Below are 27325 nucleotides of genomic sequence, written 5' to 3'. Positions count from 1 at the left end.
CCGTAGCACGAGCAGGGGTCTCGAACCTCTCGAGAGGACCCTCTCCACCACGTCGAATGCCGAAGGAGAGCCGCTCTCTCTCGGTTCCATGAGCAACACCCTCGGATCCTACGCAGGGATCGGCGTTGGAGCCGAAGCGACTGGACCCGAAAGGGAAGTGTGCTCTGACCGCAACAAAGCCGAAGACACACTTACCCCCTTGGATTCGACGCACGGCTCTTGGCCCCGAGAGCTTGGATCCGAAAAGGGATCCGACAAACTCGAGGGCATGGCCGGCGAAGTAGCAACTATTATCGGCGCCGACTCCCTGACTCCAAGACTGCTCTGACGGCTGAGAAACCCGATAATGGATCGGAGAAGGACCTATGGGGTCAAAAAAAGGGGCTGAGCTCCCCCCCCGGTGGGGGGGGGGGCAGGAGCACTCCTATTTGCATCTGGGCTTGGAGAAAGCGACGCATCATCCGGTCCATGTCAGCGTCTGAAAGGCTTCTTGTCGACCTAGAAGAAGCCGCCGAAGCCGGCCAGGAAGGCTGTCGCGACGACCTCGAAGATGGCCGGGGCTCCTCTGGCGAGAAACGTGGAGAACAGAGCCGAGAGGGGGAGGACCCGGGAATCTTCAGGGGAGAAGAGAGCTGTTTAGCCGGCGGGGCCGAGGGGGCTGAGTCGGCCCACCGCTTGTGGCTCCTATGCTTCTCTCTATCCCGCTCTCTCTCTTTCTTTCTTCTTGGAGTCCTTCTCTCCCTGGGAAATGGTGGGAGGTTGAGTCCCAGCCAGGGGAGATAGCACAGCACAGCTGACTGAACAGCCGCAGCTGGAGCCACTGAGGGAGAGGAGGAAGAAGCAGAATCGGCAGGTATAAGACCCACCAGGATCAGCTTGTTCCTCCTATCCCTCAGAGCCCGGGGGTTAAAGGCTGCGCAAATATGGCAGCCCGATGATAAATACGCTACCCCCAGGCAAAGAACGCACTGAGTGTGGCCATTGGCTGGGGAGAGCTTATGGCCACACTCAGAGCACTTAGAGAAAATGGCCTTAGGGCCTTCGGCCATACCAATTACAAAAACACACACACTTACACACAAGAATAAGGGGAAGGGAATATACTAAAACTAAGCTAGGCTAATGGGTTTAACAATCACAAACACACACCTCTCAAACTTTTGCAAAAATCTAAAATTTTTACACGATACTCACTACCTAACCGCCAGGAGCTTGTAACTCGTGCTTGTTAAAGCCGCGGCAAACGAGATCTGGGGGCTGGAAGGAGGTAGCAGGGTATTATGGGTAAGGGGGAGGAGCTTGGAGCTCGGATCTTTAGCTTGGAAAGATGCTGGCTCGGATCCAGGTCGGATCCGATACCCACAGGTTGTTGCTGATCAAATGAAGTTAACTACTTCAGATGATCTGTATTTTAAAAAAAATTGTTACTGTAACAAGTAACTATTTGTTTTAGGTGTTTTTATAGTTGCATTTTTACAGTTGCACTTTGAATGCACTACATTCAGTTATACTAAATGTTTTAATTGGTTAATTGTTTTGTCAATGGGAAGTGAGGGTTATTTAAGGAGTTTACTAGCTTGGTTAACTATTCATTCTGATGAAGTCTAAGGACGAAAACGCAAGTTATTGTTTTGTGGCGTTAAATAACTCTTTTTGGTTCACTGACCTGAAGAGGAGTTTTGTTTGCTGGTTCTGCAAATGCTTTGGTTTGTTGTGATTTTGGTACCGTTTCCAAGCACTTTTTCCTTCTCAGTTGTGTTCAATGTTTTTCATTATACTAAACTAGGATCGCTAATTTGTGTGTTTCAATAAAGGATATTCCATTCTTAACTCAACTGTGGACTACGTACTGTTTTATTATTTTGTAGTACGTATTTTAAAGTTTGATTTTTATTAGTGAACTAGGTCTATAACATTTTCAGGGGTGAACTTCACACCCTCCACACTGCAAAGTTTCTGCTTTGTTTGTTTTTGACCCAGTATAGGTTGCATACTGATTTTTCTGAGACTTAAAGGGATACCGCGGATTTTTCTTTTCAAAGAAGTGAAATAAAACGCTTTTCCACCAGCAAAAGGAGCTGCCAGACAACCTTTTATAATGCTGCAGAAAGTACAGTTGTGTACACTTACCATAAATGCAGATGTTCGAGTGTCTTCACTGTTGCAGTCATCACATTTGGGTTATCCCTGCTGGGGTAGCCCTCGGACAGCCTGAGTACCAGAGACTTAGTCATTTTGTGTCGGTTGCTGTCGCTTGTAGACTGAATACCAGAGACTTAGTAATTTTGCGCCGGTTGCTGTCACTTGTAGACTGATGTCAGGTAATCAGTGGTATAAAGGAAGGCAACCAACGCGATTACATCAGTTTTTCTTGCCCTAACTGGTCAGGAGCCCCCAAAGTAGGAGGCCAGGATCTGGTGGCAGGACCCCACCAGCAGAAAAAAAAATACCAATATGTCCCTTGTAAGGAAAGGAGAACAAGGAAGAAAGGTAACAAAAAGAAAAAAGGGGGAAGGAGGGAGGAAAACCAGGACTGCAACAGTAAAGTCACTTAAACATCTACATTTATGGTAAATGTACACAACTGTACTATCAAATTTGGGTAGATTCCCAAAGCTGAGGAAATGGGTGGAGGCAGTTAAGAAAGCTAAGGGCTGGCTAGCATACCATGCAAGACCGCACAGGCAAAACCTGTCCTGGATTAGAAAAGAGAGGCAGGTGGCAATGTTTGGTAAATGTGTGACAGAAGTCCAGGTGGCAGCCTCCAGGATGTCCCTGGTGGGGACTCCTCTGAGGAATGCTGCAGAGGTGGAGGTTGCTCTGGTGGAGTGGGTCCTGACCCCCTTGGGGGGAGGCTTGCCATGCTGTTTGTAGCAGAAACGGATGCAGTGTGCTATCCATTTGGAAATGGTTTGTTTGGAGATGGCTTTGCCCTCTTGCCCCTGAAGCAAAGCTAACCAGCAGCTGATCAATTTTCTGAAGGGTTTAGTCTTGCCCAGATAGTATCTGAGCTGTCTGTGCACATCTAGAGAGAGTGCAGAATCCTTTCCACCTTGTTTTGAGGGTTATGAAACAAGGTGGGCAAATGGATGGATTAGTTGAGAGCCACACTGGATATCACCTTGGGCATGAAGGATAGATTAGTTCTGAGGGATACCCTGTTTGCATGGAAGAGGATGAAGGGTTCCACTGCCATGAGAGCTTGCAGCTCAGAGACTCTTCTGGCTGAAGTGATGGCCAGGAGGAAGGCAATCTTCCAGGAGAGAAATTTTAGCTTTGCAGAAGAAGCTGGTTCAAATGGAGGAAGGGTGAGCTTTTCCAAGCCAAAGTTAAGGTCCCAAGCTAGCACTGGTGCCCTTCTGGGGAGTCTCAAGTTGTTAGCTCCTCTGAGGAACTGCTTGATCAGAGGGTGTGAAAAAAAGAGGCTGTTCAGTGGGAAAATGAGTAGAAATAGCAGAGGCATGAATTTCTATAGAGGAGAAAGAGAGACCACTGTGTAGTAGGTCAGCTAAATAATCCAGGATGAGAGGGATGGAGGGCTGTGCTGTATTGCCCCCCCTTAGCCTGGATCCAGGTGCCGAACCTTTTTCCATTTATCTGCATAAGACTTTCTGGTGCTAAGGTGTCTGGCCTCTCAGATAACATCCAGCGCCTGTTTACTGAGGAGGGCAGATTGATCAGGGATCAGGTTATAAGCCAAGCTGCCAAACTGAGTGTCTGCAATTGGGGGTGTATGAATTCCTCTTCCCTCTGGGTTAGGAGATTGGGAATCTGAGGAAGATTCCATGGGGGCAGTGGGGACAGGCTGCGCAGCAAGGGTTTCCAGTGCTGTCTGGGCCAGTCTGGGGCTATGAGAATGGTCCTTGGTTTTTCCTCCCTTATTTTGATCAGTACCTTGGGAATGAGAGGGAGGGGAGAAAAGGCATAGACCAAGAGGTTTACCCAGGGGAAGGACAGAGCATCTACTTTCCATGCCATGCAATGATGCTCCCTGGTGCAGAATTTGCTTAGCTGATGATTGGTGTGGGAGGCAAAGAGGTTGAACTCCGAAGTTCCCCATTTCTGAGTTATTAGTAAGAAAGTGTTTCTGTTGAGCTGCCACTCGTGGGGGTCCAACAGTTTTCTGCTTAACTGGTCTGCCAGGTTGTTGACAGAGCCTGGCAGGTATTGTGCTAACAGGTGTAGATGCATGGAAGAGGCTGTGAACCAATGGCCAGGCTGCACAGAGGGTAAAAGTAAGTCCCTCCCTGTTTGTTGATGTAACACATCACTGTGGTGGTTGTTCTGATCAGGAGAACCCCTGGAGAGAAAAGGGGTTTGAAAGCTATCAAGGCCTGCTGTACAGCCATCATTTCTTTTAGACTGATGTGCAGGGGGAGTTGCGGGGCATTCCATTGGCCCTGTATGCACCTGTCGTCCAAGTGTGCAACCCAAGCGTAGTCTGATGCATCTATGGTGAGGGTCTGGGAAGCGGGGTGTGGGGAGAAGGGCAGTCCCTTGTTGTAGAAGCAGGTTGTTGCCCACCAAAGAAATTCCTTTCTCAGACAAGGAATGATAGGTAAAAGAGTTTCCAGATCTTGACAGTGTTGACACCAAAGCCTATTTAGGTACCACTGAAGTTTCCTCATATGCAGGCTGGCATATGGAATAAGAAGTATGCAGGATGCCATGAACCCCAGGGCTTGCAGGATTTCCCTTGCAGAAAGCTGGGGCCTGGTGGCCAGTTGAAAGAAGTAAGCTGATAGGAAACTTTGTTTCTCTGGTGTTAGGCATGCCATCTGGGATGCTGTGTCCAGACCTTTACCCTTTTGGTGGGTACCTGTTTGGATTTCTTTTCGTCGACTGTGTACTCCAAGGAGGTTAGAAGGTCCTTTTCAAAGGACAGGTCTTTGAGCAGCTTTTCCTGGCTGTCTGCCTGAATAAAGCAATCGTCTGAGTAGGGATAAATTTGAATACTTCATTGCCTGCAAAAAGCAATGGCCGGAGCCAGGCATTTTGTGAAAACTCTGGGAGCAGTAAATAAGCCAAAGGGAAGTGCAGGGAACTGAAAGTATTGAGATCCCACCGTGAAGCAAAGATATTTTCTGCAGGACTCCCTGATGGGAATGTGGAGGTAGGCCTCTTTTAGGTCCAGGGTGACTAGCCAAGCGTCTTTGGATAGCATGGGTAGCAGCTGCTGGAGGGTGAGCATTTTGAATTTTGGGATCACCAGGAAAGTGTTTAGAATGGATAGATCAAGGATGGGGCGCCAGGTGCCCTCTTTTCCGGGTACCAGAAAAAGTCTGGAGTAAAAGCCTTGGCCTATCTGCTCTGCAGGAACGTGTTCTACTGCTCCCAAGGAGAGCAGGGTATGGATTTGCTTTTGAGCCTCTGCCCACTGATTTGGTGGTAGAACTGGTAACCCTTTTTGGGTTGGAAGGGTGTGGAAGGAGAGTTTGTACCCCTGAGACACAATGTTCAGAACCCACTGGTCCTTGGTAATGGTGGCCCAGGTGCTTGAGTGAAAGCAGAGTTTTCTTCCTAGGGGTATGTGATGGTGGGCAAAGGTGAGGAAGGGGGGGGGTGAATCATTATGAGTTTTTACCATAAGGGGGTGGCTTAGAACTCCTTGGCTTTGAAGTGGAGGCAGTCCACTTCTTAGAGCTCTGCAACCCATGGGACTAATGTCTAGGAGGTCGGTTTCTACAGGACCTACACTGGCCCTGTTTACTAGGTGCAGGAAGGGACCAGTGCTTGGAAAGAAATGCCTGCTTTACCTAGGGGGCTGTACCTGTAAGAAATCTTTTAACAGCCTACATATATTTTGCTTTTTCTTCCATCTTTTTAAAAACCTCTTCTGCTTTAGTACCAAAATAAGTTATCTTTGTGCAAGGGTGGATCCAACAAATTTGATTTGACATGGTCTGGCAGGGGTTGTTCCTTAAGCCATGCATGTCTTCTAATGACAGGATCCAGTGACTGCTGCCCTGCAAGAAGCTTCTACAGCGTCAAAACCGCAGTACAAAATGTGTTTAGTTACTTGACCAGCAGAGTGCATTAATTCCTGTAAATCTTTAAATTCTGCCCATGCAAGAAAGAAGGACATTTTTTGTTTAAGGAGTTCCAAGGTATGTTGCTGATATTTAAGCACATGGAACTGACAAAACAGTGTCCTGATAGCAAGAGTAGCTGAGGTAGATACTTTTTTACCCCATCTGTCCAGTGCTCTGGAATCCCTGTCTGAGGGGGTGGAATTATTAGCTGAAGTTTAACCCCTTTTGGGCCATGAGTAATGACCTCAGGGTCCGCTGTTCGGCTTTTAGAGAGATATTTGTGAGAGTCAGGGACTCTGTAGTACCTGTCTGGCTTTCTGGGAGTAGGAGAGAAGGTGTCTGGAGTCCAGTTGGATTCAAGGAAGACATCATCCACCATATCTAGGACTGGGGAGATAACTAAGGGCCTGTGCTGTGAAAGGTCCAGGAACTCTAAGTTTCCTTTCAGACTGTGGGTAGTCTTGACTCTCCCATTTGAAATGCTCCCTTAAAGTATGCAGGGTTTCCCCAAAGGAAAAATCCTCTGGGGGAGAGGCTGAAGGAATAGATTCTTCTGCATCAGAATCCTCAATATGTAGAGAGGTGCTGCATGTCATCATAGTCAGATGCATCAGATTCATCTGACTCTTGTTCAGACAACACCTCTGGAGACAGATCTTTTTGAGGGAGTGGCTTGGCTTCCCCAATCAGCATGCTAAGGTCCACTGCCATTCTATGCATTTGTGACTGAGGAAAGGGAGCAGGTGCCAAAGAATGACTGAAAGTCTGTTTCTTGGGGGTGGCTTAACCCTTGGGCCTAAGGAACTCAGTTGTTTTAGAGAGAATGGCAGTCATGAAAGAAGAAGTCGGTTTATGTCTGGATTCGGTATTGCGAAGGACTTGCTCGGAAGCCGGTGCCTGCACAGAGGCTCTGGACCCATCCAGGGTAGAGATGACCACAGGATCCTTAGACGAAGAAGAGTTCTGCGGCATACCGGACTCCGAAAGGGTCTCGGTGGAGGCCTGTGAATTAAGTGAAAAGGGCATCAGGGGCTGCAAAAGCGCCTCACTAAATTCCGGAGGACTGACTATCAGTTTGGCCGAAGCTTTGTCAGAATGTTTAGTCCTGTGCGGTCTGTCTCTGTTTTTATTTTTCGGAAGATCTGCGGTCACACGGCTTACGGTACCCATATCGGAATTAGAGGACTGTAAACGGAAATATTTGGCTACAATAACGGCCAGACGACAAATAGCTCTGGCATTAAAGCACAGAATCTACATCGAGGGACGTTGTGGTCGGGGCCTAGACAAGTGACATAGCAGGAGTGGAAGTCCCAGTGTGGTGTTTGCTTTCCACAGGCAAGACAATTATTAACTTTTTCTGACATCGGTTAGTGCAAAAAAAAAGGGATCCCCAATGGGGTACTTAGCTTTCGAAGACTTCAACTTCAATTTGAAAACAAAACTCAGGCAGTGGTCGACTGACACTTGTGCGAACTGCTTCGGCTGCCTTCCTTTATACCACTGACGACCTGACGTCAGTCTACAAGTAACAGCAACTGAGGCAGAAATAATAAGTCTCTGGTATTCAGGCCGGCCGAGGGCTACCCCAGCAGGGATAATCCAAATGTGATGACTGCAACAGTGAAACACGAAAAACATATGTTGCTCGGAACTCTGTGCACTACACTGTGTAGTTCAAAGCTAAGAAAATTTTGATGACCAAATCAGTTGTCATTTTGAATTCTTGGACTGTCCTTGGTTGGGGGGGGGGTTCCTGAATTCTTTTTGGAACCGCTCTGCCATTTTTTCTTAAAAAAGTAGTTATGTCTTACCATAACGTTCCATCTGTGTTGTCGATCTTCACTTACCCTTGACTTGTGGGTTCAGTTCCATATCTCGGAATGGACTCTGTCATTACTCCAGCTCGCGCCTTCCAAAACACTCAAGCTACGCTTCTACCCATAATGCCCCTCACAGAATTACCTCAGATCAAATTTGTATAAAATAGTGACAGACTGGAAGTAACAGATCACAGATCATATTTGTATTCCTAAAGGAAGGAATCAATCTTTAGGGAAAGATCCATTTGACCAAGAAACTGAATGGCAGGGGGAAGGGGGGGGGATATCAAAGATAATTGAAGATCGACAACACAGATGGAATGTTACGATAAGATATAGCCTCATCTGATGTTGTCAATCTTCACTTAATCCTTGACTTGTGGAACAGAGTCCCCAGCTACCTAAATCCAGGGAGGTCTTGTGGAAGAATATTCCTGAGCACCATCTAACCAAAGGACGCTCGTCCCCTAGAGATCTGATCCAGCTTGCAATAAGCAATAAATGCATGAGGAAAAGCCACATAGCTGCTGCACAAATATCATCAATAGAAGCTCTGGAATGAGACTGCAGAAGCGGCTACTGCTCTACTTGCATGACCATTGACAGGTCCCAGTAGTTGTGCTTTCTTTTTGTTATAAATGAAAGTTATACAGTCTTTAAGCCATTTTGATAAACTTTAGAAACAGATTTTCCCATAGAAGCAGAAGAAAATTAAACTGGCCTGATTTTCTGATTTCCTTTGTCCTGTGAAAGTAAAAAAGCAACTGTCTATGTACATCTAGTAAATGAAGACAATACTCACCCTTGTTACAGACGTTGGGGTAGAAAACTGGGAGTTGAATAGTTTAATTAATATTGGTTTCTGACAATATCTTAGGCAGAAAGGAAGGATTTGTTCTCAATGAAACCCTTTCTTTGCGAAAAATAAGGTATGGGGGTTTGCAAGATAAGGCCTGTAGCTCAGCAATCCTTCTTGCGGAAGTAATAACTATCAGCAGTAATGTTTTCCAAGATAAAAACTTCAAATCACAAGTTGCAGCAGGTTCAAAGGATGAACTAATTACTGACTGAAGTACGAGATTCAAGTCAAAAGGTGCAGAAGGGTCTTTGTATGGAGGTCTGAGCATCAAGGTTTCTTTTAGAAAGGCTTTGTAGAGTTTGTGGGACATTAATGTTGTGTCACTGAAATCATTAAGAAAATTTGAAATTGCAGCTATATGCACTCGTGGTCGAGGCAGGTGCTCCTGCTTCAAAAAGCAATGTTAAAAACTCCAAGACCTTATCGACTGGTGCAGAAAAGTGATTGAGATCAGTCTTTAACGCCCATTTTGAAAATTTTTGCCACTTACTGGAGTACAACTTTCTAGTCAAAGGTTTGTGGGAGGCTAAAACGATTCAATGAACTGGGGAAGTAAGAGGTGAATGTCTAGCAATCATTGGAATTGGAGAAGCCACGCAGTGAGCTTGAGATATGACAGACTTGGATGAACTAGTCCATCTGGATGGGACAACAGGTCTGGATCCAGGTCCACTGTCCAAGGTTTCCGAATTAGGTGAGGCCAAAGAAAGGGAAACCAAACCTGACAAGGCCAGAAAGGTGCAATGAGAATTATTTTGTTTTTCGACCTGTTGGCTTGCTTTAGAAACTGAGATATGAGAGGAATTGGGGGAAAGGCATACAACAGACCGAGGGGGCCAATCATGAATAAGATTGTCCCTCAGTGACTCTCCTGGAGGAAGAATTAGGGTAAAGTAGCTGCTGCAGTTGTTGTTCAGGGGGGATGCAAAGAGATCTCAGTAGGGCTGGCACCAGAGGTGGAACATCTTTTCTGCCACCAACGGATTGAGACACCACTCAAGGCATTAGGATGGTCCTGTTCAATTTGACTGCAATCACACTGGAGCTCCACGGAATATGCATTGCAACTAGAAAGCGGTCAGATGAAATCACCCAATGCCATACTCTGAGTGCTTCTCGACAAAGAGGGTAAAGGCCTGGTTCTCCGTTACTTGCTGATGTACCAGACTATTACCTTGCTATCTGAATCGCAATCGTCTCCAAGGGGAGGGTATCTTGGAATGTCTACAATGCTAAGAGCACTGCCCTCATCTCTAAAACACTGATATGCAAACTGGCCTCTAGCTGGGACCAACTGCCTTGGATTGTCTTTTCCGGATAAAGACCCCTCCCCACCCTATCTGGGATGCATCCATGGTCATGGCTTGGGGTTGAAGAGGAACAAAGGGCTTGCCTGACAAAATTTCATTGGAGTGAAGCCACCAATTCAGGTCTCTCTTGAACAAGTTGGTGATTAATACCGGATGGGATATTGGCTGATTCAGCAATGACCACTGGGATGCTCAGAGCCATTGAAGAATCCACATATGGAATCTGGCCAGGAGAACTATAGTAATGGAAGCTGACACTGATCCTAGCATTTGCAGCAGCAGCTTTGCAGTCACCTATTTGCTGCGAATAATCTGAATGACTTGCGATCTGATTCTCTGACATCTTTCCAGGGGAAGAGATACGATGTCTGTACTGATGTTTAGCATCACTCCTATTAACTCCAATTATTGAGTTGGCTCTAGATGGTATTTTTCGAAGTTTATAGTGTTCCTAACGAGGAACACGTTTGAAGAACGTAGGCTCTTGCCTTTAAAAGGAGATCCCAGGTGGGAGCGATGAGCCAGTCATCTAAATATGGAAACACACAGAATCCTTGCAGTCTGAAGTCATCTGCTACCACTCCCATGCATTTGGTGAATACCCTGGGGGCTGTGATGAGACCAAAGGGCAGGGCCCTGAACTGGTAATGACTGGCTCCCAGCCAGAAGCGCAGGAATCTTGTGGATCACTTGCCCATTTTTATATGGTAATACGCATCCTGAATATCTACTGAGCACATCCAATCATCTTTCTCCAAAAACAGAAGTATAGACTGACCAGCGACCATCCAGAATTTGGTTTGTTGAACTGATCTATTCAAATGGCTGAGATCCAGAATCGGTCTCCCGGTTCCTGTTTTTTTGGCACTAAAAATAATCTCAAGTAGATTCCGGATCCTATCTGGTCTGGAGGGACTGCTTGGTTGACTCTTTGTCTAGCAGTTTCTGAACTAAGATTGCTGCATCCCTGTGACTGGGTGGGACAGTTGGGATTCTCTTCAATTCTTTTGACTTGTCCAAGAAAGGGATATGGTAACCTCTGATGATGATCCTCTGCACCCAATTGTCAGTTATCTTGAGCCAGGCAGGTAGGTGTAGGGATAAGCATACCCTGACTGCCTCCAGAGGAAGGCAATTGGGCCTCCTTTCAGGAGCACTGATAAGAGTCATCAGGGAGAGAGTTCCTCTAACCCTGATTTTGCAGGCTACCTCTGCCACGAGTACGGCATCTTCCATTGTGACCCCCCCCGCTCCGAGGAAGTCCTTGCTGCATGAATCTTGGAAAGGCCCTTGAGACTTTCTGAACCATAGTGTCCACTTCTCTGGTTTCTGGAGTAAAACCGTTGAGTGGAAAAGCGCCATGGCAGAAAGGGTCTTTCCATCCTTCTCGCATCTACCCAGGGTATCCTTAACTTTAGGGATCTTCCGTCAAGCAGAGCATTGATGAAAGAAGACTTAAATGGCTCTACAAATTTGCATAAGCACAACTAGGCACGTCTCCAAATGGCTATGTCTGAACCTGCTTCCCTCACAGTCCCTTTGGCTGCGTGTGCAATGAGCCTCATGCACGAATTACAAACAGAATTAAGGGTTGCTAGCAGAGAAGTTATCTTTTCTCTAACCTCTTCAGCTACTGCTATCAGAATATCTGAAAGTTCTTTTATTAGATCTGAAGTATTGTGAAATGTGCCATGTAAGTCAAGGTCCTTAGTGTGAAGGTCAATGAAGCGTATACGCGCTTCTCAAATTTATCCATCGTCCTAGAATCTATTAGGAGGATGAATAGTAGGGCTTTCATCAGCAAGTTTCCTTTTTTTAAGACTAGGGTGGAAATAAAGGAAAGGGAGATTTGGCTAAGAAGTAACACAAATTCCAAAGACATGCATCTGGAGCATTTCTCCCCGGGCCTCCGCTGAAAACAGGCTCTGTAGGAACCTAGTCGGACTTTCCCGGTCAACAAATGATAAATAAAAAATAAAAAAATAAAAAAAATTGTTTAGAGGGACTGACAAATGTTGATGATTGGATGGGAAATAGGCAATTCACCCCGGGGATCACCTCTGTGGCTCTGCTCAACAGTGGCGCAGGAAAATAATTTTCTTGGGTGGCAAAAGCCAGGGTACCTTTTTGGCTGGGCTTGTATAAGCCCCAAGGCTGATAGTCTAGTACCTACCTAAAAGTATTGCAAAATAGGGGGAATCTCAGAACAAGAAAAGGAGAAACTGCAGAATGCTAAACAGAAAATAAGGGATTATATCGATAATATGCATGAGTTTAGAAGAATTGCTGTTAAGCAACTTTTTTTTTTTTTTGATAACACTAGAGAGCAAATATTTTTAGCACGACTCAAGCAACAAAAAGTAGAAAGGGCTGTAACCAAACTTAGGGAGCTTATAACAAAGAAGGTAACAAGAGATACTGTACAGGTATTAGAAATATTTTGGAAATTCTATGAGAGCCTCTACAAAGCAGAGAAATATGGAAATCAAGAAAAAGACACAAATGGAAATTTTTATGGAAGAATTAAATATGCCAAGGTTAGAGGTAGATGAGGCTCAATTACTAACAGGGCAGGAGAGGAGATAAAAATTGTGATGTATAACCAATCTACATGAAAGTCTCCAAGAATAAATGGCACTCCTGTGAAGTCTGGAAGCTAGGAGGAAAAAAAAATGATAAAGATCTGGAAGGTTTTGTTTAACAGTATCTTAAGAGTAGGAGAAGTACCACCGTGCTGGAAGAAAGCAGTTGTAGATGTAACATATAGAGAGAGTAAAGATCCATCAGATCCAGCTTCATACAGGCCCATTTCAATACTAAACCAGATTATAAAGTGTTCATGTCTATAAAAATAGCAAAGGTAATACCAAAATTGACAGATATGGATCAATGTGGTTTTGTGGCGGGGAGGCAAACATTTGACAATATTAACAGAACTGTGATGATCTAGAGGAAAGCATGAGAAAGCATTTGACAGAGTAAGTTGGGACTTTATCAGCAGGGCAATGGAAGCATTTACATTTCCTGAAAAGATTATATGGTTGATTAAGAGAATATACGAGGGATTAGAGATGAAAATTAAAATGGGTGGGGTCATCTGATAATTTATGCTTCAGCAGAGAAACCAGGTAGGGGTGTCCTCTTTCCCCATTACTATTTGCAATATATTTAGAACCATTGGCAAAGAAAATAAGGTACTCAGAAATTCAAGGCTATAATTGGTATGGGAGTCAAGAAAAGTTGGCTTTATTTGCAGATGATATTATTTTGTACCTGACAAAACCAAAAAAAGACATTACAGTGTTGTGGAACATTTTGAGACAGTTTCAGATCATTTCAGGATACAAATTTAATGAAGCTAAAACAAAGGCAACAGCAGTACATTATGTACTCACACAAGAACTGGTTTCAGGCATACCTGTATCTATGGAGGACATGACAAAATAAAATATTTAGGAGTATGGATTAAAAATGATTCTAGTGTGGCAACTAAGGATGTGTGGGAAGAGACTAAACAAAAGATAACAAAAAACAGAAAATGGAAGCTTTGTTATATGGACATGGATAGTAAGATACAAGCAGTTAAAATGTTTTTAGTCACTTTAGTCTTATAACAGGTCAAGCATATTTTTATCAACCAGAAGAGAAGCTGTGGGCAGAAATTAATGAAGATCTGAAGGACTATCTGTGAGGAGATAAAGGGAACAGTCAAGTGGGATCAGCTGATTCTTCTAGTATAACAGGGTAGATTGGGATTACCTAATATGAAGGGGTATTTCAGAGCTACACCGTTAAGACTCCTATACATAGCACAAGAAGAAAACTATAAATAACTCAAAGTGGAAACAGATGATGATGAAACATGGGGGAAACTCAAGAAACAAGGAGACTGGGATTTTGGATGCAGACCTTTAAGGAGAATAACAATAATCATGGAGATTATTATATCCATAAAGAAGCATAAAGCATTCGAAGAACTAAACCAACACGGAAATGGAGAAAGGAGATTCTGCCAATATGGATGACTGCAATTAGGGATACAGACAATAGGCGGGCAGAATTTATCAGAGAAAACTGGAAAAGGAACCAAGGTAGTGGTAGCAAATAACTAGAGAAGGAAAGATGATAGAATGGGAAGACACCAAGAATTTATTTGGACTGCAGATTAAAGATTGCCTTCCCTATCAGGGATTGACATCAGAGTATAGGCAAACAGAAAGAAATAGGGCGTCCTAAACTAAAGACCAGCACTGGTAGAGTTTTTTATAGAATCTAGAACAAAATCTGTCATTAAAAAAGGAATAATTAGTACAGAATATAATACAATGCATGATAACTATAAGAATCAGAGAAGGTTGGAAAGGATTGAGAAGAGAGATTGGATAAGCAATTCGCAAAGAAACAATGGGAGGATACATGTATGTCTTCCAAACATGCAACTGAATCTAGAAGATTTAGAATTTTTGAGTGGAAATGTTTACATTGATATTTTATACAGCAAGTAGACACCAGAGAATTTTTCCTCAGGCAGACCGCAAATGTTGGAGGTGTGACAATAAAGAAAGAGGTAATTGGGAACATATTTTCTGGGAGTGCAGTGAATTGGCAGACTTTAAGGATTCCCTGAGGGATGCACTGTTGGATATGCTGGGTGGGTCGAATGGTCGTATGAGGGAGATGATTTTTCTGAGCTACGATAAAGAATTGGAATTGCCTAGGCATGTAACGCCTTGCTGTGTCTATTAATGGTGGCTGCCAAAAAAGCAATTACTAGGAAATGGAAATCAAACTCTAAACCAACTATACTGGAAGTAGCGAATATAGCAAGAAAGATAAAACAACTGAAATTGAGATCTTTAGAAAAGGGAAGGAGCAAACTACATATGAAAGAATGGGAATTGTGGGAACAATACATACAAGGGAGGAATGAAGTTTAAAAGGCGGCAGGACTTAAATGAGCTATGTAACGTTTGTCTGAAAAAGACTGGGCAGATTGTAAGTGATGTATAATGTTTGCAACTGGCAGTGTGTCAGTATGGTTTGTGATGTAAAATGCTTACAACTAGGATTGTGTTGGTGGGGTTTGTTTTCATTTATATAACTATATGGCTGTTTATGTAGTACGCAATGGTTTAATATAGATGTTTCTTGTTTAAAAAAGGCAGGAATTTAATAATGTATGTAAAGGTTTACTGGCAATCATTAATTCTCAAACAAACTGACATGATATGTGAGAGATGTAGTTACACAATGTCACTGGAGGCAAAGCTCTTACATAAAAGTACTCCTAATGTCAATAAGGTAGTCAGTAGTACACACGCTGCACCAATCACACGCAATTCAAAGCGGACATATATACACACACATGCTTACACACTTAAATGTAACCTTCCTAAACCACAAAGACCTCCTAGATGAAGTACACATAACAAATACCCTCAGCACCCCAAATGCACTCCCAAAACAACACACATATCAACACAGAGACACATCACATGGAGCCTCTACCTCTAAGCCCATAAGGCAAGCTGCCACACAATCCAACACCCTGGTCTCTGGAGACTCCATCGTGACACACACTGATGACCTTCTCACTAGGCTGAGCAAGGAGAAAGTCAGTCCAGTTGCTTATCGGGGGCTAGGATCTACCACATTACACACACACTCAGGTCACTAGACCACAGGTACCAATATGACTCAGTCATAAGCCATGTGGGAGTAAATGACCTGAGACGTACCTCCCTAGACTACATGAAGAGAGACATCATGGAGCTCTTGGAATATGTGTCTCAGGTTGGTACGATCCTAGCATTGAGCAGCATTTTATCTTCTCCAAGGATGATACAATTATACAATGATACAATGTGTTACTGAGGATGATGTCACAATGCACTGAGCAGCATTTTATCTTCTCCAAGGATGATACAATGATACAATTATACAATGATACAATGAGTTACTGAGGATGATGTCACAATGCACTGAGCAGCATTTTATCTTCTCCATGGGTGATGCCACAATACAAACAAAATATGATTGACTTAATAACTGGCTTATTTTCTGGTGTCATTCTAAGGGGGTGCAATATTTCTCAGCTTGGAAGGAGATGGTCAACAGACCATGCCGCTTTGCCAGGGATGGTCTGCACTTCTTCCCCTCTAGGCTTTTGAATATTAGCTAAAACACTGTCTTCCCCCCATAGTGCCTTTTTTAGGCTCACAGGTTCATAGATTAGCACTAGGCTAACTGCCTTTGTGGGCCATTTTAAGCCTAGCCAATTACCCCATGTGAGAATCAAACCCTGAACCTTCTGTCTGTAAGACAAACACCTTAACCATTATGCCAACCTCCCAAATGCCAAAATGAAAGTACTTCCGACATAACAAATCAAAACAAAGAAAATCTAAAAGGATTATTGCTCAATGCCAGGATTCTAAACAAAAAGCTCTCGTCACCCTAGAGAATGCTGATGTCTGTGTGGTCAATGAGACATTGTTTAAAGCAGCAGACAGCACACCAACAGTGCAAGGCTATAATGCCTTCCACACATTTAGACCAGCTACTACACAGATAGGGACTAAAGATGAAGGTGTATCTATTTACATCAAAAATAAATGTACCTCAAGGCTGGTCAAACAGGACAATGCACTTGAGCTGCTCCATGTCCAAATCATCAAAGGCAAAATCCAATATCACTTCCTTGCCAGCTATAGGTCCCCCTCCATGACCCAGGAAACCCATACTATGTTTTTAAACTTATTAGAAACACTAACCATCCAACCCAATGCCATATTCATGGGTGAATTTAATTACCCTATTAACTGGGAATATTATACAACACCAAACGTACAGGCACAGAGATTCCTGGCTTTTGTAAACAAACTCCCTGAACCAGATAGTCAATACACCAACCAGGGATTCAACCATACTGGATCTGGCCCTCACTAATATGGGAGAGTGCTGCACATCCCCTACTGTACTGTAATGTCTTCCCTGGTATGGTTAGACCACAAAATGGTCTCCTTTGAAGTAAAAATAAAACTTGGAATATTCAGGAACTACTCTAAGGCTGACCTCCTGCTACTAAGTGATAACCTGGGAAAATTTCAAGTTCCCATAAACCTTGAGTACACTGCTGCCTATGCAGAACTCTTCACAGAAACCTTGTACAAGCATGTTAACAGGTGCACAGAGGCATCTGTACCCACCAGGAAGAAATACAGAACTAACTAAAAAAAACAAGCCACTCTGGTGGAATCACAAAAGCAATAGGCTGTATAACAGAAGGAAGAAAATAATGACAACAATTAGGAGGTGCAGCACCCAGCAGGATAAAAGCACTCTCAAACTAAAACATCTCAGAAGACAAAGTCTACCAAAACCAAATTTGAAGTGAATTTGGCCTCCAGGGCCAAGGACAACCACAAGACATTATTTAGCTATGTCCACAACCTTAAAAACAATACACAAGTTTGTGCAGAGCTCACTGCAAATGGAGCCACTTATACTGAGCCAGAAGATATAGCAAACCTACTGGCCAATATATTCAGCTCCAAATTTACCCCATTCTCCCCTCAAGCTTCCCTCAGGAAATACCAGCAAATATAGCCCCCCCCCCGCTATTACTACGGAACAGATCCTTAATGCTCTCTCTAAGACCAAGAGCACTGTATCAATGGGCCCAGACAATATCCCAGGATGTGTTCTAAATAGCATGAAACATGACTTATCAGGGCCTCTGGGATTGCTATTTAACTATGCCTCCAAACAGGCTTTGTGTCTCATGAATGGAAAACAGCAATAGTCATCCCTCTGCACAAAGGTAGCCATCTGCAGACCCTGGAAACTACAGACCCATAAGTCTCACTAGTCTTGTATGTAAAGCCATGGAAAGAATTATCATGGAAATGATCAGTAGTGATATAGTAAACCTCCAGACACTAGACGCAATCCAATTTGGTTTCGTCAAGGGCAGATCATGCCTACTCAACCTGGTGGACTTCTTTGAGAAGGTCACCAGAACAATGGATGAGGGAAAAAAGGTTCACACTGCCTACCTTGAGGTACCTGGCCAAGGCATTTGACACAATACTCCACTCAGGCATTGTTGACAAACTCAAGAGGTTAGGTACAAACCCGTATGTTACACAGTGGATAGCTAACTGGCTCACAGACAGGACCCAGGAAGTTAGAATTGTGAGTCCACCTCTACAAAGAGGCCAGTCACAAGTGGAATCCCTCAGGGATCAGTCCTTGGACCACTTCTTTTTGGCGTTTACTTCTCTGAAGTAAGTCAAGACCAATGTCAGTGGTTTCTGGCTGACAATTTGCAAATGATTGCAAATTAGGAGCAGTCACGGAATCGCACACTGACACAAATGTTCCCCAGGAGGGGCTGACACAGAAACAACTGGTGTCAGAGCTATGGACTAAAACTAAATGCCAAGAAATACATAATAGCATCCTTCAGGAAGTCATCCACCCCAGGTAACTATCATACTGGCAACACACCGCTTGGATCTGACTCTGTAGTCAGGGACTTAGGGACACACACAGATAGTAATCTAGCCTTTGACCATCATGTGTCTACAGTAGTGAGGAAATCATTCTATGTTGCGCAACTTACAAAGGTATGGCATCTAAGTCCAAGGAAATCATTTTTCCACTGTATTTAGCATTCATCAGACCCATCATTGAGTACAATGCCACCTTTGCTACACACCTAACCAGGCATATACAACAACTGGAATGTCCACAGAGGTTCCTCACTAAAAGAATACAGGGCTCAAGTAAAATGTCCTATGCAGACTGCCTCAAGGCTTTATCCCTGTATTTTGTCTCCTACAGGCTTTTGAGTGGAGATCCATGTCTGACATACAGGGCATTCTCAGACCCAGCTCTGATGGACCTCCTGCATCAAATTACCTGTTCTAAAGACTTAAACCTTGCCTGTGATATAAATAGAACCTGTTGGAGAAATAGGTATGCATCCCAGAGATTACCCTGTCGCTGCAACAGGCTCCCCCATCTATGTGAAGCAGAGTTCCTACCTAACCCAATTCAAGCGCAGCTTGGACAATTGGATGGGGAACAGGAAATTCATCCCTGGTTTGGCACATATGTCTCTAATGGACACAGGCAACCTGCAAATCGTTCATCTCCCAGGCCCTAGCTTGTAAATGTTTCACCTCCCAAGCCCCTGCTTACACTTATCAAGGGTATCGGAACTTGTCAGAGATTTGGGATGCATGGCTAGGCTTTAAAAGATCTTTCTGATCTTTAGCCTAGTAAACACCTATGAACCTATCACTCACGATCTACCTAATCATTTTCAGTCAGACATTACAAAATTCATTTAAGTCCTGCCTTTCTTTTAAACCTCATTTCTCCCCTGTATGCACTGTTCCCACAATTCCCATTTCTTCCTATGTAGTTTGCTCCTATCCTTTTCTAAAGATCTCAATTCCAGTTGTTTTATCTCTTACTATATTCACTACTTCCAGTATAGTTGGTTTAGATTTTGATTTCCATTTTCTAGTAATTGCTTTTATGGCAACCAACACAACTAGACACGGCAAGGCCTTACCATGTCTAGGCAATTCTGATTCTGTATCATAGCTCAGAAAAATCATCTCACTAGTCGCACCAATCTGCCCACCCAGCATCTCCAACAGTGCATCCCACAGGGAATCAAAGTCCACCAACACACCACACTCCCAGAAAATATGTTGTCAAATACCTCTTTCTTCTCTGTCACACCTCCAACATTTGTTGTCCACCTGAGAAAAAAAATTCTAGAGTCTACTTGAGGTATACAAATATCCGTGTAAACATTTCCAAGCAAATATCCTAAGTCTTCTACATTTTGTGGCACTTTTGGGAGACATACATATATCCTTCCATTGTTTCTTTGTGACTTGCTTATCCAGTCTCTCTCTTCCTAATCCTTTCTAACCTGATCTAACTGATTTTTATAGTTATCATGCAATATTTTATACGCTCTACTAATTATTCCTTTTTTAATGGCAGCTTCTGTTCTACATTCTACTAAAAACTCTACCAGTGCTGGTCTTTCGTTTAGGAACCCCATTTCTTTCTTTTTGCCTCTACTCTGATATTAATCCTTCATAGGGAAGGCACTCTCTAACCTGCAGTCCAAATTCTTGGCCTCTTCCCATTTTATTACCTGTCCCTCTCTAGGTATTTGCTCCCAATACCTTGGGTCCTTTGCCAGTTTTCTCCAATAAATTCCAGTCCCTTTTGCCTATTGCCTATATCCCTAATTGCAGTCATCCCTATCGGCAGAATCTCCTTTCTCCATTCCCGTGTTGCCTTACTTCTAAGAATACTTTCTGCTACTTTATGGATATAATATTCTGTATGATTATTGTTGTTCTCCTTAAAGGCCTGTATCCAAAATCCCAGTCTCTTTCTGTTTATTGAGCTTACCCCCATTTCAAGATCATCCATTTGCACTTTGAATTGTAGTTTTCTGCTTATGCTATGTATAGAAGCCTTAACTGTGCAGCTTTGAAATACCCCTTTGAATCACGTAATCCCTATTTGACCTGTTTACTGGAAGAATCAGCTTATCCCACTTGACTCTTGCAGTCTTCCTCCTCCAGTGCCATTCCTTATTTTGATAGCAAACCACAAAGCACATCTCTCTCTCTTTTTTTGTTACTGTAACTAGCAATACAAGGAAGAGATGAAGTTCCATGCATTTCAAAGAATTATGATCGTGTCACAGATCATAAGGTTGAATAATGTGCTCTCAACATTAATGCCAAAATTTACCTCTCGAGCAAATCTTGGCATCTATGACTTGAACACATAATAGCTTATGATCGGCAACCTGATCATAATCCTCCATATTCCATACATCACAGACATCGCTATAGCACTTAATCATATCACTGTCTGAAGGAAGTCTGCAGTGACCGCTTGCAAATGAAGGAGAGTTTTTCGCTCTGTAACAAGTACAACTGTCTGAAGGAAGTCTGCAGTGACTGCTTGCAAATGAAGGAGAGTTTTTTGCTCTGTAACAAGTACACCTCGTAACAAAAGAATCAGACAACCTTTTAAACACTACAGATAGTTTTTATATGGCATGAGTTTTCTGAAGAATAACACCCCTTATTGTAAGGCATTATCTGGCACTAGTGCTCTTCACTGTTTCATCACAAAATTAAAACTTTTTGCAAGGGACACAACAGAATTTTGAGGGAAAATATGGGACAGCAGACATGACAAACAGTACACAAATGCTGCCATCTCAGCCTGCGACTCAGTCTAACAATCCTGAGTGATCTCACAATGTAAGCATCCGTTTTACAAGAAATTTAATCTCTGTATAATAAAACAGGTGTCATGCTTGGAGACCAATTTTTTATTTCAAGAGTGCGTACAGCATGAGGTCAAAATGTCTGTATTTCTGCAGCATTGCATTTAAATGACGTAATTCAAGTGCTGAATGTTGTAACTAATTATAACTACATGGGTAAGGATTGCTCAAAGTGCCAACACAAACTAAATATGACACAGCATTTGTTTCATAGTGACTGCAACTGCAAAGGTTTTCATACCACATACAGAAAAACAGACAAAACCCATTAAAAAAGAGGTCACTTTGGTAAAAATGCCATTTCATAAAACAATGCTTATGGAACTACAAACAAAGTAGTTTTGGTTGATTACATTCTGAAAATTCATATTAAAGCACATGTATACAGACCTCCTGCAAACCAGACAAGTTAAATAGACTGGAATGTGAAATATAATGTGGCAAATTAACAAACCATATTCTTTACTGTAGCATCACAAACACCAAAATAGCTCTCTTTCTCTTCTCCCTTTCAACAAAGAAATGACAGATTTTGCAAGAACATCAAACGCTCACATACTTAAAACTCTGTTCCAAATAGTTCCGATTCACAGCCATACATATGGCAATATGTGTAGCACATATATCATTATTCAGTGAAATAATCAACATCATAATCTCACCAAACCTGAAACAAAACACTAAATATGGAAAAATGGGCAACAGCTCAGAAACTACTGCTGTTTCTGCTGCTGATGTGCCTTTTATATGAAATAACGCTTTTATTTTTGGCAACACATGATCCATACTGTAAAAAGGTATTGGCAATGTTACTAACATTAAACATACAGATCCTTTATAAGATAAATATACATTGCCACAGTCGGCTTCTAAAATACCAATGACCTTTATATCAAGGTACAACATGGCCATAGGAATCAGACAGGGAAATGGTGTAAAAGTCAAATCTAGTTAGAATACTGCTTCCATTAACGCATACTTCACCTACACAATTTTATCTAATGACATCAGTGGCTTCTCTAAAGCTATCTTTAATGGTCATAATTATTCCTAGTTAACCTTCTCCTGCAAATTACTTTCTTCACATTCTTACAAACTGCTGTTCTTGTGTGTGTGTTTTTTTTTAAATACATTCAGGGAAGTTCATTCACCAGACAAAACTGCGACTACACTGGTTAATACTTAAAATTAAGCAAAGATAATCTGAAAAATATAGGCCACACTAAACTGCAAAAGTCTGCTTACAGTACAAAAGCAAAACACAAAAAAAAATACTGGTGAATATACACATCAACTGCAACATTACTAACTAGCTACACCAAAAATTATATGTTCTCGAGTCGCTAAGCTTCTCTCTGACTTATGGCAGTATATCACTGCCTGAAGTCTGCAGTGACTGCTTGCAAAAGAAACACATTTCTTTGCTTTGTTACAAATACACTGCTTAACACAAGAGTTAGGAAGCCTTTTAAAAACTAGTAGTATTCACTTAAGAAGCTGACAGATGTGTGACATTAGTTTTCTGAAGAATAGGAACTGTTAAGTATGCAACCATTTGTCGCTGGTGCTCCTCACTGTTTCATCACAAAATTAAACATTTTGCAATGCACATTGCAAAATTCTGAGACAAAATCTGGGACAGCTGACATGGCAAACAGTACATAAATGCTGCCAATACTAATATAAACAAGACCACAGTGCATAAACAAACCGATGAGATTATGAAAAACAAAATACTTTCTAGACTAAAGGACAAAGTGTCAGACCTAAAGTGGGTACCTTGTAACACAAAACTGTTGTTGTCAGAGAGAAACTACACCATTCTACCATGATTATAGAGATTGCAAGACTGTCTACATGGACTAATGGCAGAAAATACATCTTTATTTTATTCACAGTGACATGATGCTCATAACTTCCATGTTAATTACTCTACTTCTGAACAATATTCCTCAAATGTCAGTACATAATTAGCTTCATGTTTTAAACAAAAACACTTTGCAATTCTCTCATTTCAAGCACTGTGTAATGGTTTCAAAATACAGTGGCCGAAGAAGAAATATCTGGCATACCCATTAATAACAGACAAATGTTGCAATCAATAAAGCAACATTTACCAGTAGTGAGGGACTTAAATACCTTACATGACTGCTTCTGGAGATCAAGTATAAAAGACCTCTGCAGCTGCTGAACTGATGAGTTCTGTATTCATTAATTTTTACATTAGTACTACTCCTATTCATAGATTAAAATGTTTCTATTTACAAGGTAGAGAAGGCTGTGAACTACACAACAGATTTAATCAACTATTGCAACTATTACTGTAAAAGAGAGGATGGGTTTGTTTTGCCTGAAATAAACCAATACACTGTTAAATTATAGTTTACTAACTTAGAACACTTGTTCTCGTAACAGTGGATTAGCCATGTAAATCATACTTTTTTTAAACTTAACCCTTCCTCTTAACAAATGCATCTAAAAAATACATATCCTCTCACATAACAAATGCATCTAAAAATAGAGAGTAAAGTTGTACCAACACAACGCACACAATACAAAAAGACATAAAATGGAGACATTAGAAATTATTTTACTTTAAAAGATAGTGCCTACTGGGACTTGCATGAGACAAACTGGTATCACTAAATGAATAAAATGAAAGGGAAATAAATATAAAGAAGAAATGACAAAACTGTTGGCTAAATCACAGATGAAACCGCAAACAAATCTGTAAAAACACTTAAAAGGTTTCTACAAAGTATATAAATAACAAAAGGACTAACCTTTTAAGAGCTTAGTTTCTTCCATGCCTTTAGAAAGATGCCCTTCCTTTGCAAGCTTAACTGCTGGAGAGTAATACAACTGTTTTTCAAATGAATTTTGCACATGACTTTCTATATTATATACAGTGTCCAAATTTAAAACTGTAATCATGATACAAACAAAAACACACATTAGTATTTACAATATTATACATTCGGCATTTTTATCACAAAGTATATGTGGTAGTAACATGCTTTAATGTATTGCACTTGATAAATAAAATAAAATACAAAACTATCTGAAATCAAAAAAAACATGGTGCACTAAGCTTTAGATAAAACACAATATCCACCGCATGAATGTAGTAATACTATTTTATTTCCACGGCTAAGAAGAAACCCTTGAAACATTTGTGCAATTCATTCAGCATAGCACTTAAAACTAAAAATATGGAGTTCATAAGATGAAACTGCAAACTGTGATTCCTTCCTCAATTAATTTTCTGTATTAAAAAATATCATTTAGTACAATACATCTACTTTAACTTTTAAGGAACCTTCTACTTACAGCACAACTGAATATCTGCTTTGCTTCTGTCAAAGGTAAAAGATACAAATACACTTTTCAAAACACAGCCTACAGCTCTGAAACAATCACGTGGTGGTGTTTCAAAGATCTTCACCCCATGCCCATTAATGGGCAAAACACAGAGAAGGCTGATGTTATATAAAAGGCATGCAGTTAACAGGCACCTACCTTTCTGCCTCTCAGGATTACTTAAATTTCCTTCTGTTTCATGATTATTTTCTATACGGGTGTCTATAACACCTGCAAAATTAAAAGAAAAAAAAAAGGAATGCAATAACAAATTGGTAGACTTACTCTCAGCAGTGTAAATAAGCTTTCCAAATCCAGAATATACTGGTGAATACAGGTCAGGGTTTTTCCCCTGCAGGTTCTTGAACTATGTTAACCAGTGACTAATCAGACAGCAATAAAAGTTTGCTCTGAGCAAGGGTGATTCTGTATGGATCACTGGCTGAATGGGGTGGGGTTATACAGAGTATGAACAGAAAATAATTGCGGATTAATTTGATCTGAAAATTACTGTCAGTAACTGTGCTCTGATTTGAAAACACCAGGGGAAAATCAGCCTAAAATACCAGAAGAATGACACACTTTGCTATCCGTGAGTAAAACTTATAAAGGATTAAATGTATGTCATGTTAGGCAAATTCATATATATCATTTGAAGCAAACTGATTAGGTCATACTTAAAGACTTCATATGAAGCAAGAGATAATTTGGGAGATGGAGTACAGGGATGAAGCCCTAAATATATTCCTGTTGACATGGGTTTAGTTAGGAACTCAGGCAGGAAGGACAGGAATGCACATCCATCACCCATCTCTAAGTATTGTACTAGATGATATTTTTTAATACAGATGCAAGCAGTGTGGTCTTGGTGCACAAGTGCTGTCTGTTGGATGGACAGGTATTGGCTTTTGTGCAAATCACCATGGCATTGTGAAAAGCTCCATATACAATGCAAACAAGTTGGATGTTTGGGAGCCCCCCCACTAAGGATTTGTTGTTGCACTGACCTTGCTATGTGCAACATGGTACAGAAATATAGGATGTCAGGTCTGGACTCCTGAATCTCTCTCTCGGCTCCCCTCCCAAATGACAGCCCATTGTTTTGAATGGTAAGGTGGATCTCTACATCGTAATAACAAATGAAGCTCTGGCAGGCAAGGCAAATGATCAGATTAATACAGAGGTGCCATAAAATTATACAATTAAACTGTGGTTTGTGGGGGTGTAATTTTACTCTCCCCTTGTTTGCCATCTTGAAATGCAAGTAAGAGATGTTAAATCACAAAGGTAATGAATACAGCTACTTCAACATCATCTTTAAGCTCCCTCCCATCAAGCCATGCTTTTCAAAGTGAGAAGCACTAACATCTTACGTTAACCAAATCTCCTGCATTTGTTAAATGCAGCGGACTGCAACAGTATACATGCAATGTTGTCTGTAACATGTTAACTAAAACAGTCTTTGAAGCTTTAATGTATATTTTTGAGCTGAAAAAATGTTTGGGGAAAGAGTAAATGCACAAACTTTAGAAAAGCTACAATAGACAAAAATAATTCAAGAAAATGCCTGCAGATCAAAATGACCTTTCAAAGATTTATAATGCATATCTAACAATCAAACTTGTTTATACCAAACTCTTCTATATCCCATTAAAATCAAAAAGCAGCATATTTTAAACATCAGTGCTAAAGTACAATGCTATTCTGAATACAAGTATATATTTCATCAAGTAACATTAAAAAGCAGCTAGTATTCATTTCCAAAGGCCCTGAAGAATACATTTTTAATTAGGCCTTAAATATCAGAATGAGGAATTCTGCCTTAGTCACCAAGGTTGAGAATTTCCCAGAGAAGGCGTTAGCAGTGACAATAATCCCTTTTCTGTGGAGAAGCCCTTAAGCTGACACAAGTCATCCACAGACTGACACTTGCCTAATACCACCTTCACCCCAGAAAGTCTAAATGATTACATGAAGAAAAAATAGGAGGAAATTTCCTGCCCCCCCCCCAACCCCCCTGGAGCTGGTGCTGAAAAATGTCATACCTGCATCCTGGAAGCATCAAAATACTGCTCCTTCTGCTTCTAAAGGATTCCCTCTTCAAGAATCAAGATGAGCAGATTCATATCTTTTCTGAAAAATCATACAGCCAGGTTTTTTATGGTCTTGTGGTCCAACACAGGACTCAACAGACCACATATTCCAAGACATGAGATACCTCAAGGTGCTTATCAAACAGCGGTCTGTAACATTAAAGTCTGGAATTAAAGTTTTGTGCACGAATGAGAATTCATATGTACCATCCAGTATGCGCTACCAGCACTCTAGTGAGCTAGTGGACATAAATATCCAAGCAGTGAAAAATAACACAATAAAGGTTTAACAAAAGCTAGGAAGCTTGTCACCTTGCAGTTCTGAAACATGGGGATAACTCCACGGTAGGGAGGACTCTGTCTTTTATCAACTAAACTGTTGATGGGCAGGAGAGGTCAAAAAGCAGACTACTTCATCTGCACAGCTGGTGCCTAAAAATCTATATGAAATAAGGAGATTACTTCATCTACACAGCTGGTGCCAAAAATCTACATTAACTAAGG

The 27325-nt window shown here is 41.7% G+C and overlaps 1 protein-coding gene across 10 annotated transcripts in view; it reads right to left on the bottom strand.

Annotated features, from left to right (window-relative positions):
• The window catches only part of LOC122807767 (sarcolemma associated protein), a 2306558-nt gene that overhangs the window by 831461 nt on the left and 1447772 nt on the right, over positions 1 to 27325 (bottom strand). For 3 of the 10 annotated variants that reach the window (XM_044078786.1, XM_044078778.1, XM_044078781.1), the window contains 2 exons: positions 24888 to 24959; positions 24152 to 24211 (listed from right to left, as the gene is read on the bottom strand). In XM_044078786.1, coding sequence (XP_043934721.1) covers positions 24152 to 24211; positions 24888 to 24959 — 132 coding nt within the window. Of the gene's footprint in view, positions 1 to 24151; positions 24215 to 24698; positions 24758 to 24887; positions 24960 to 25013; positions 25100 to 27325 lie in introns of those variants that run through there. The other 7 variants (XM_044078776.1, XM_044078780.1, XM_044078779.1 and 4 more) reach the window with 5 other exon arrangements.

Source organism: Protopterus annectens, chromosome 7.part1 (assembly GCF_019279795.1).
Source record: "Protopterus annectens isolate FY-2018-M chromosome 7.part1, PAN1.0, whole genome shotgun sequence".
In the NCBI taxonomy this organism is placed as follows: Eukaryota; Metazoa; Chordata; order Ceratodontiformes; family Protopteridae; genus Protopterus; species Protopterus annectens.
The sequence above is the reverse complement of the archived record's forward strand: the minus strand, read 5'-3'. Positions and strand labels throughout refer to the sequence as shown.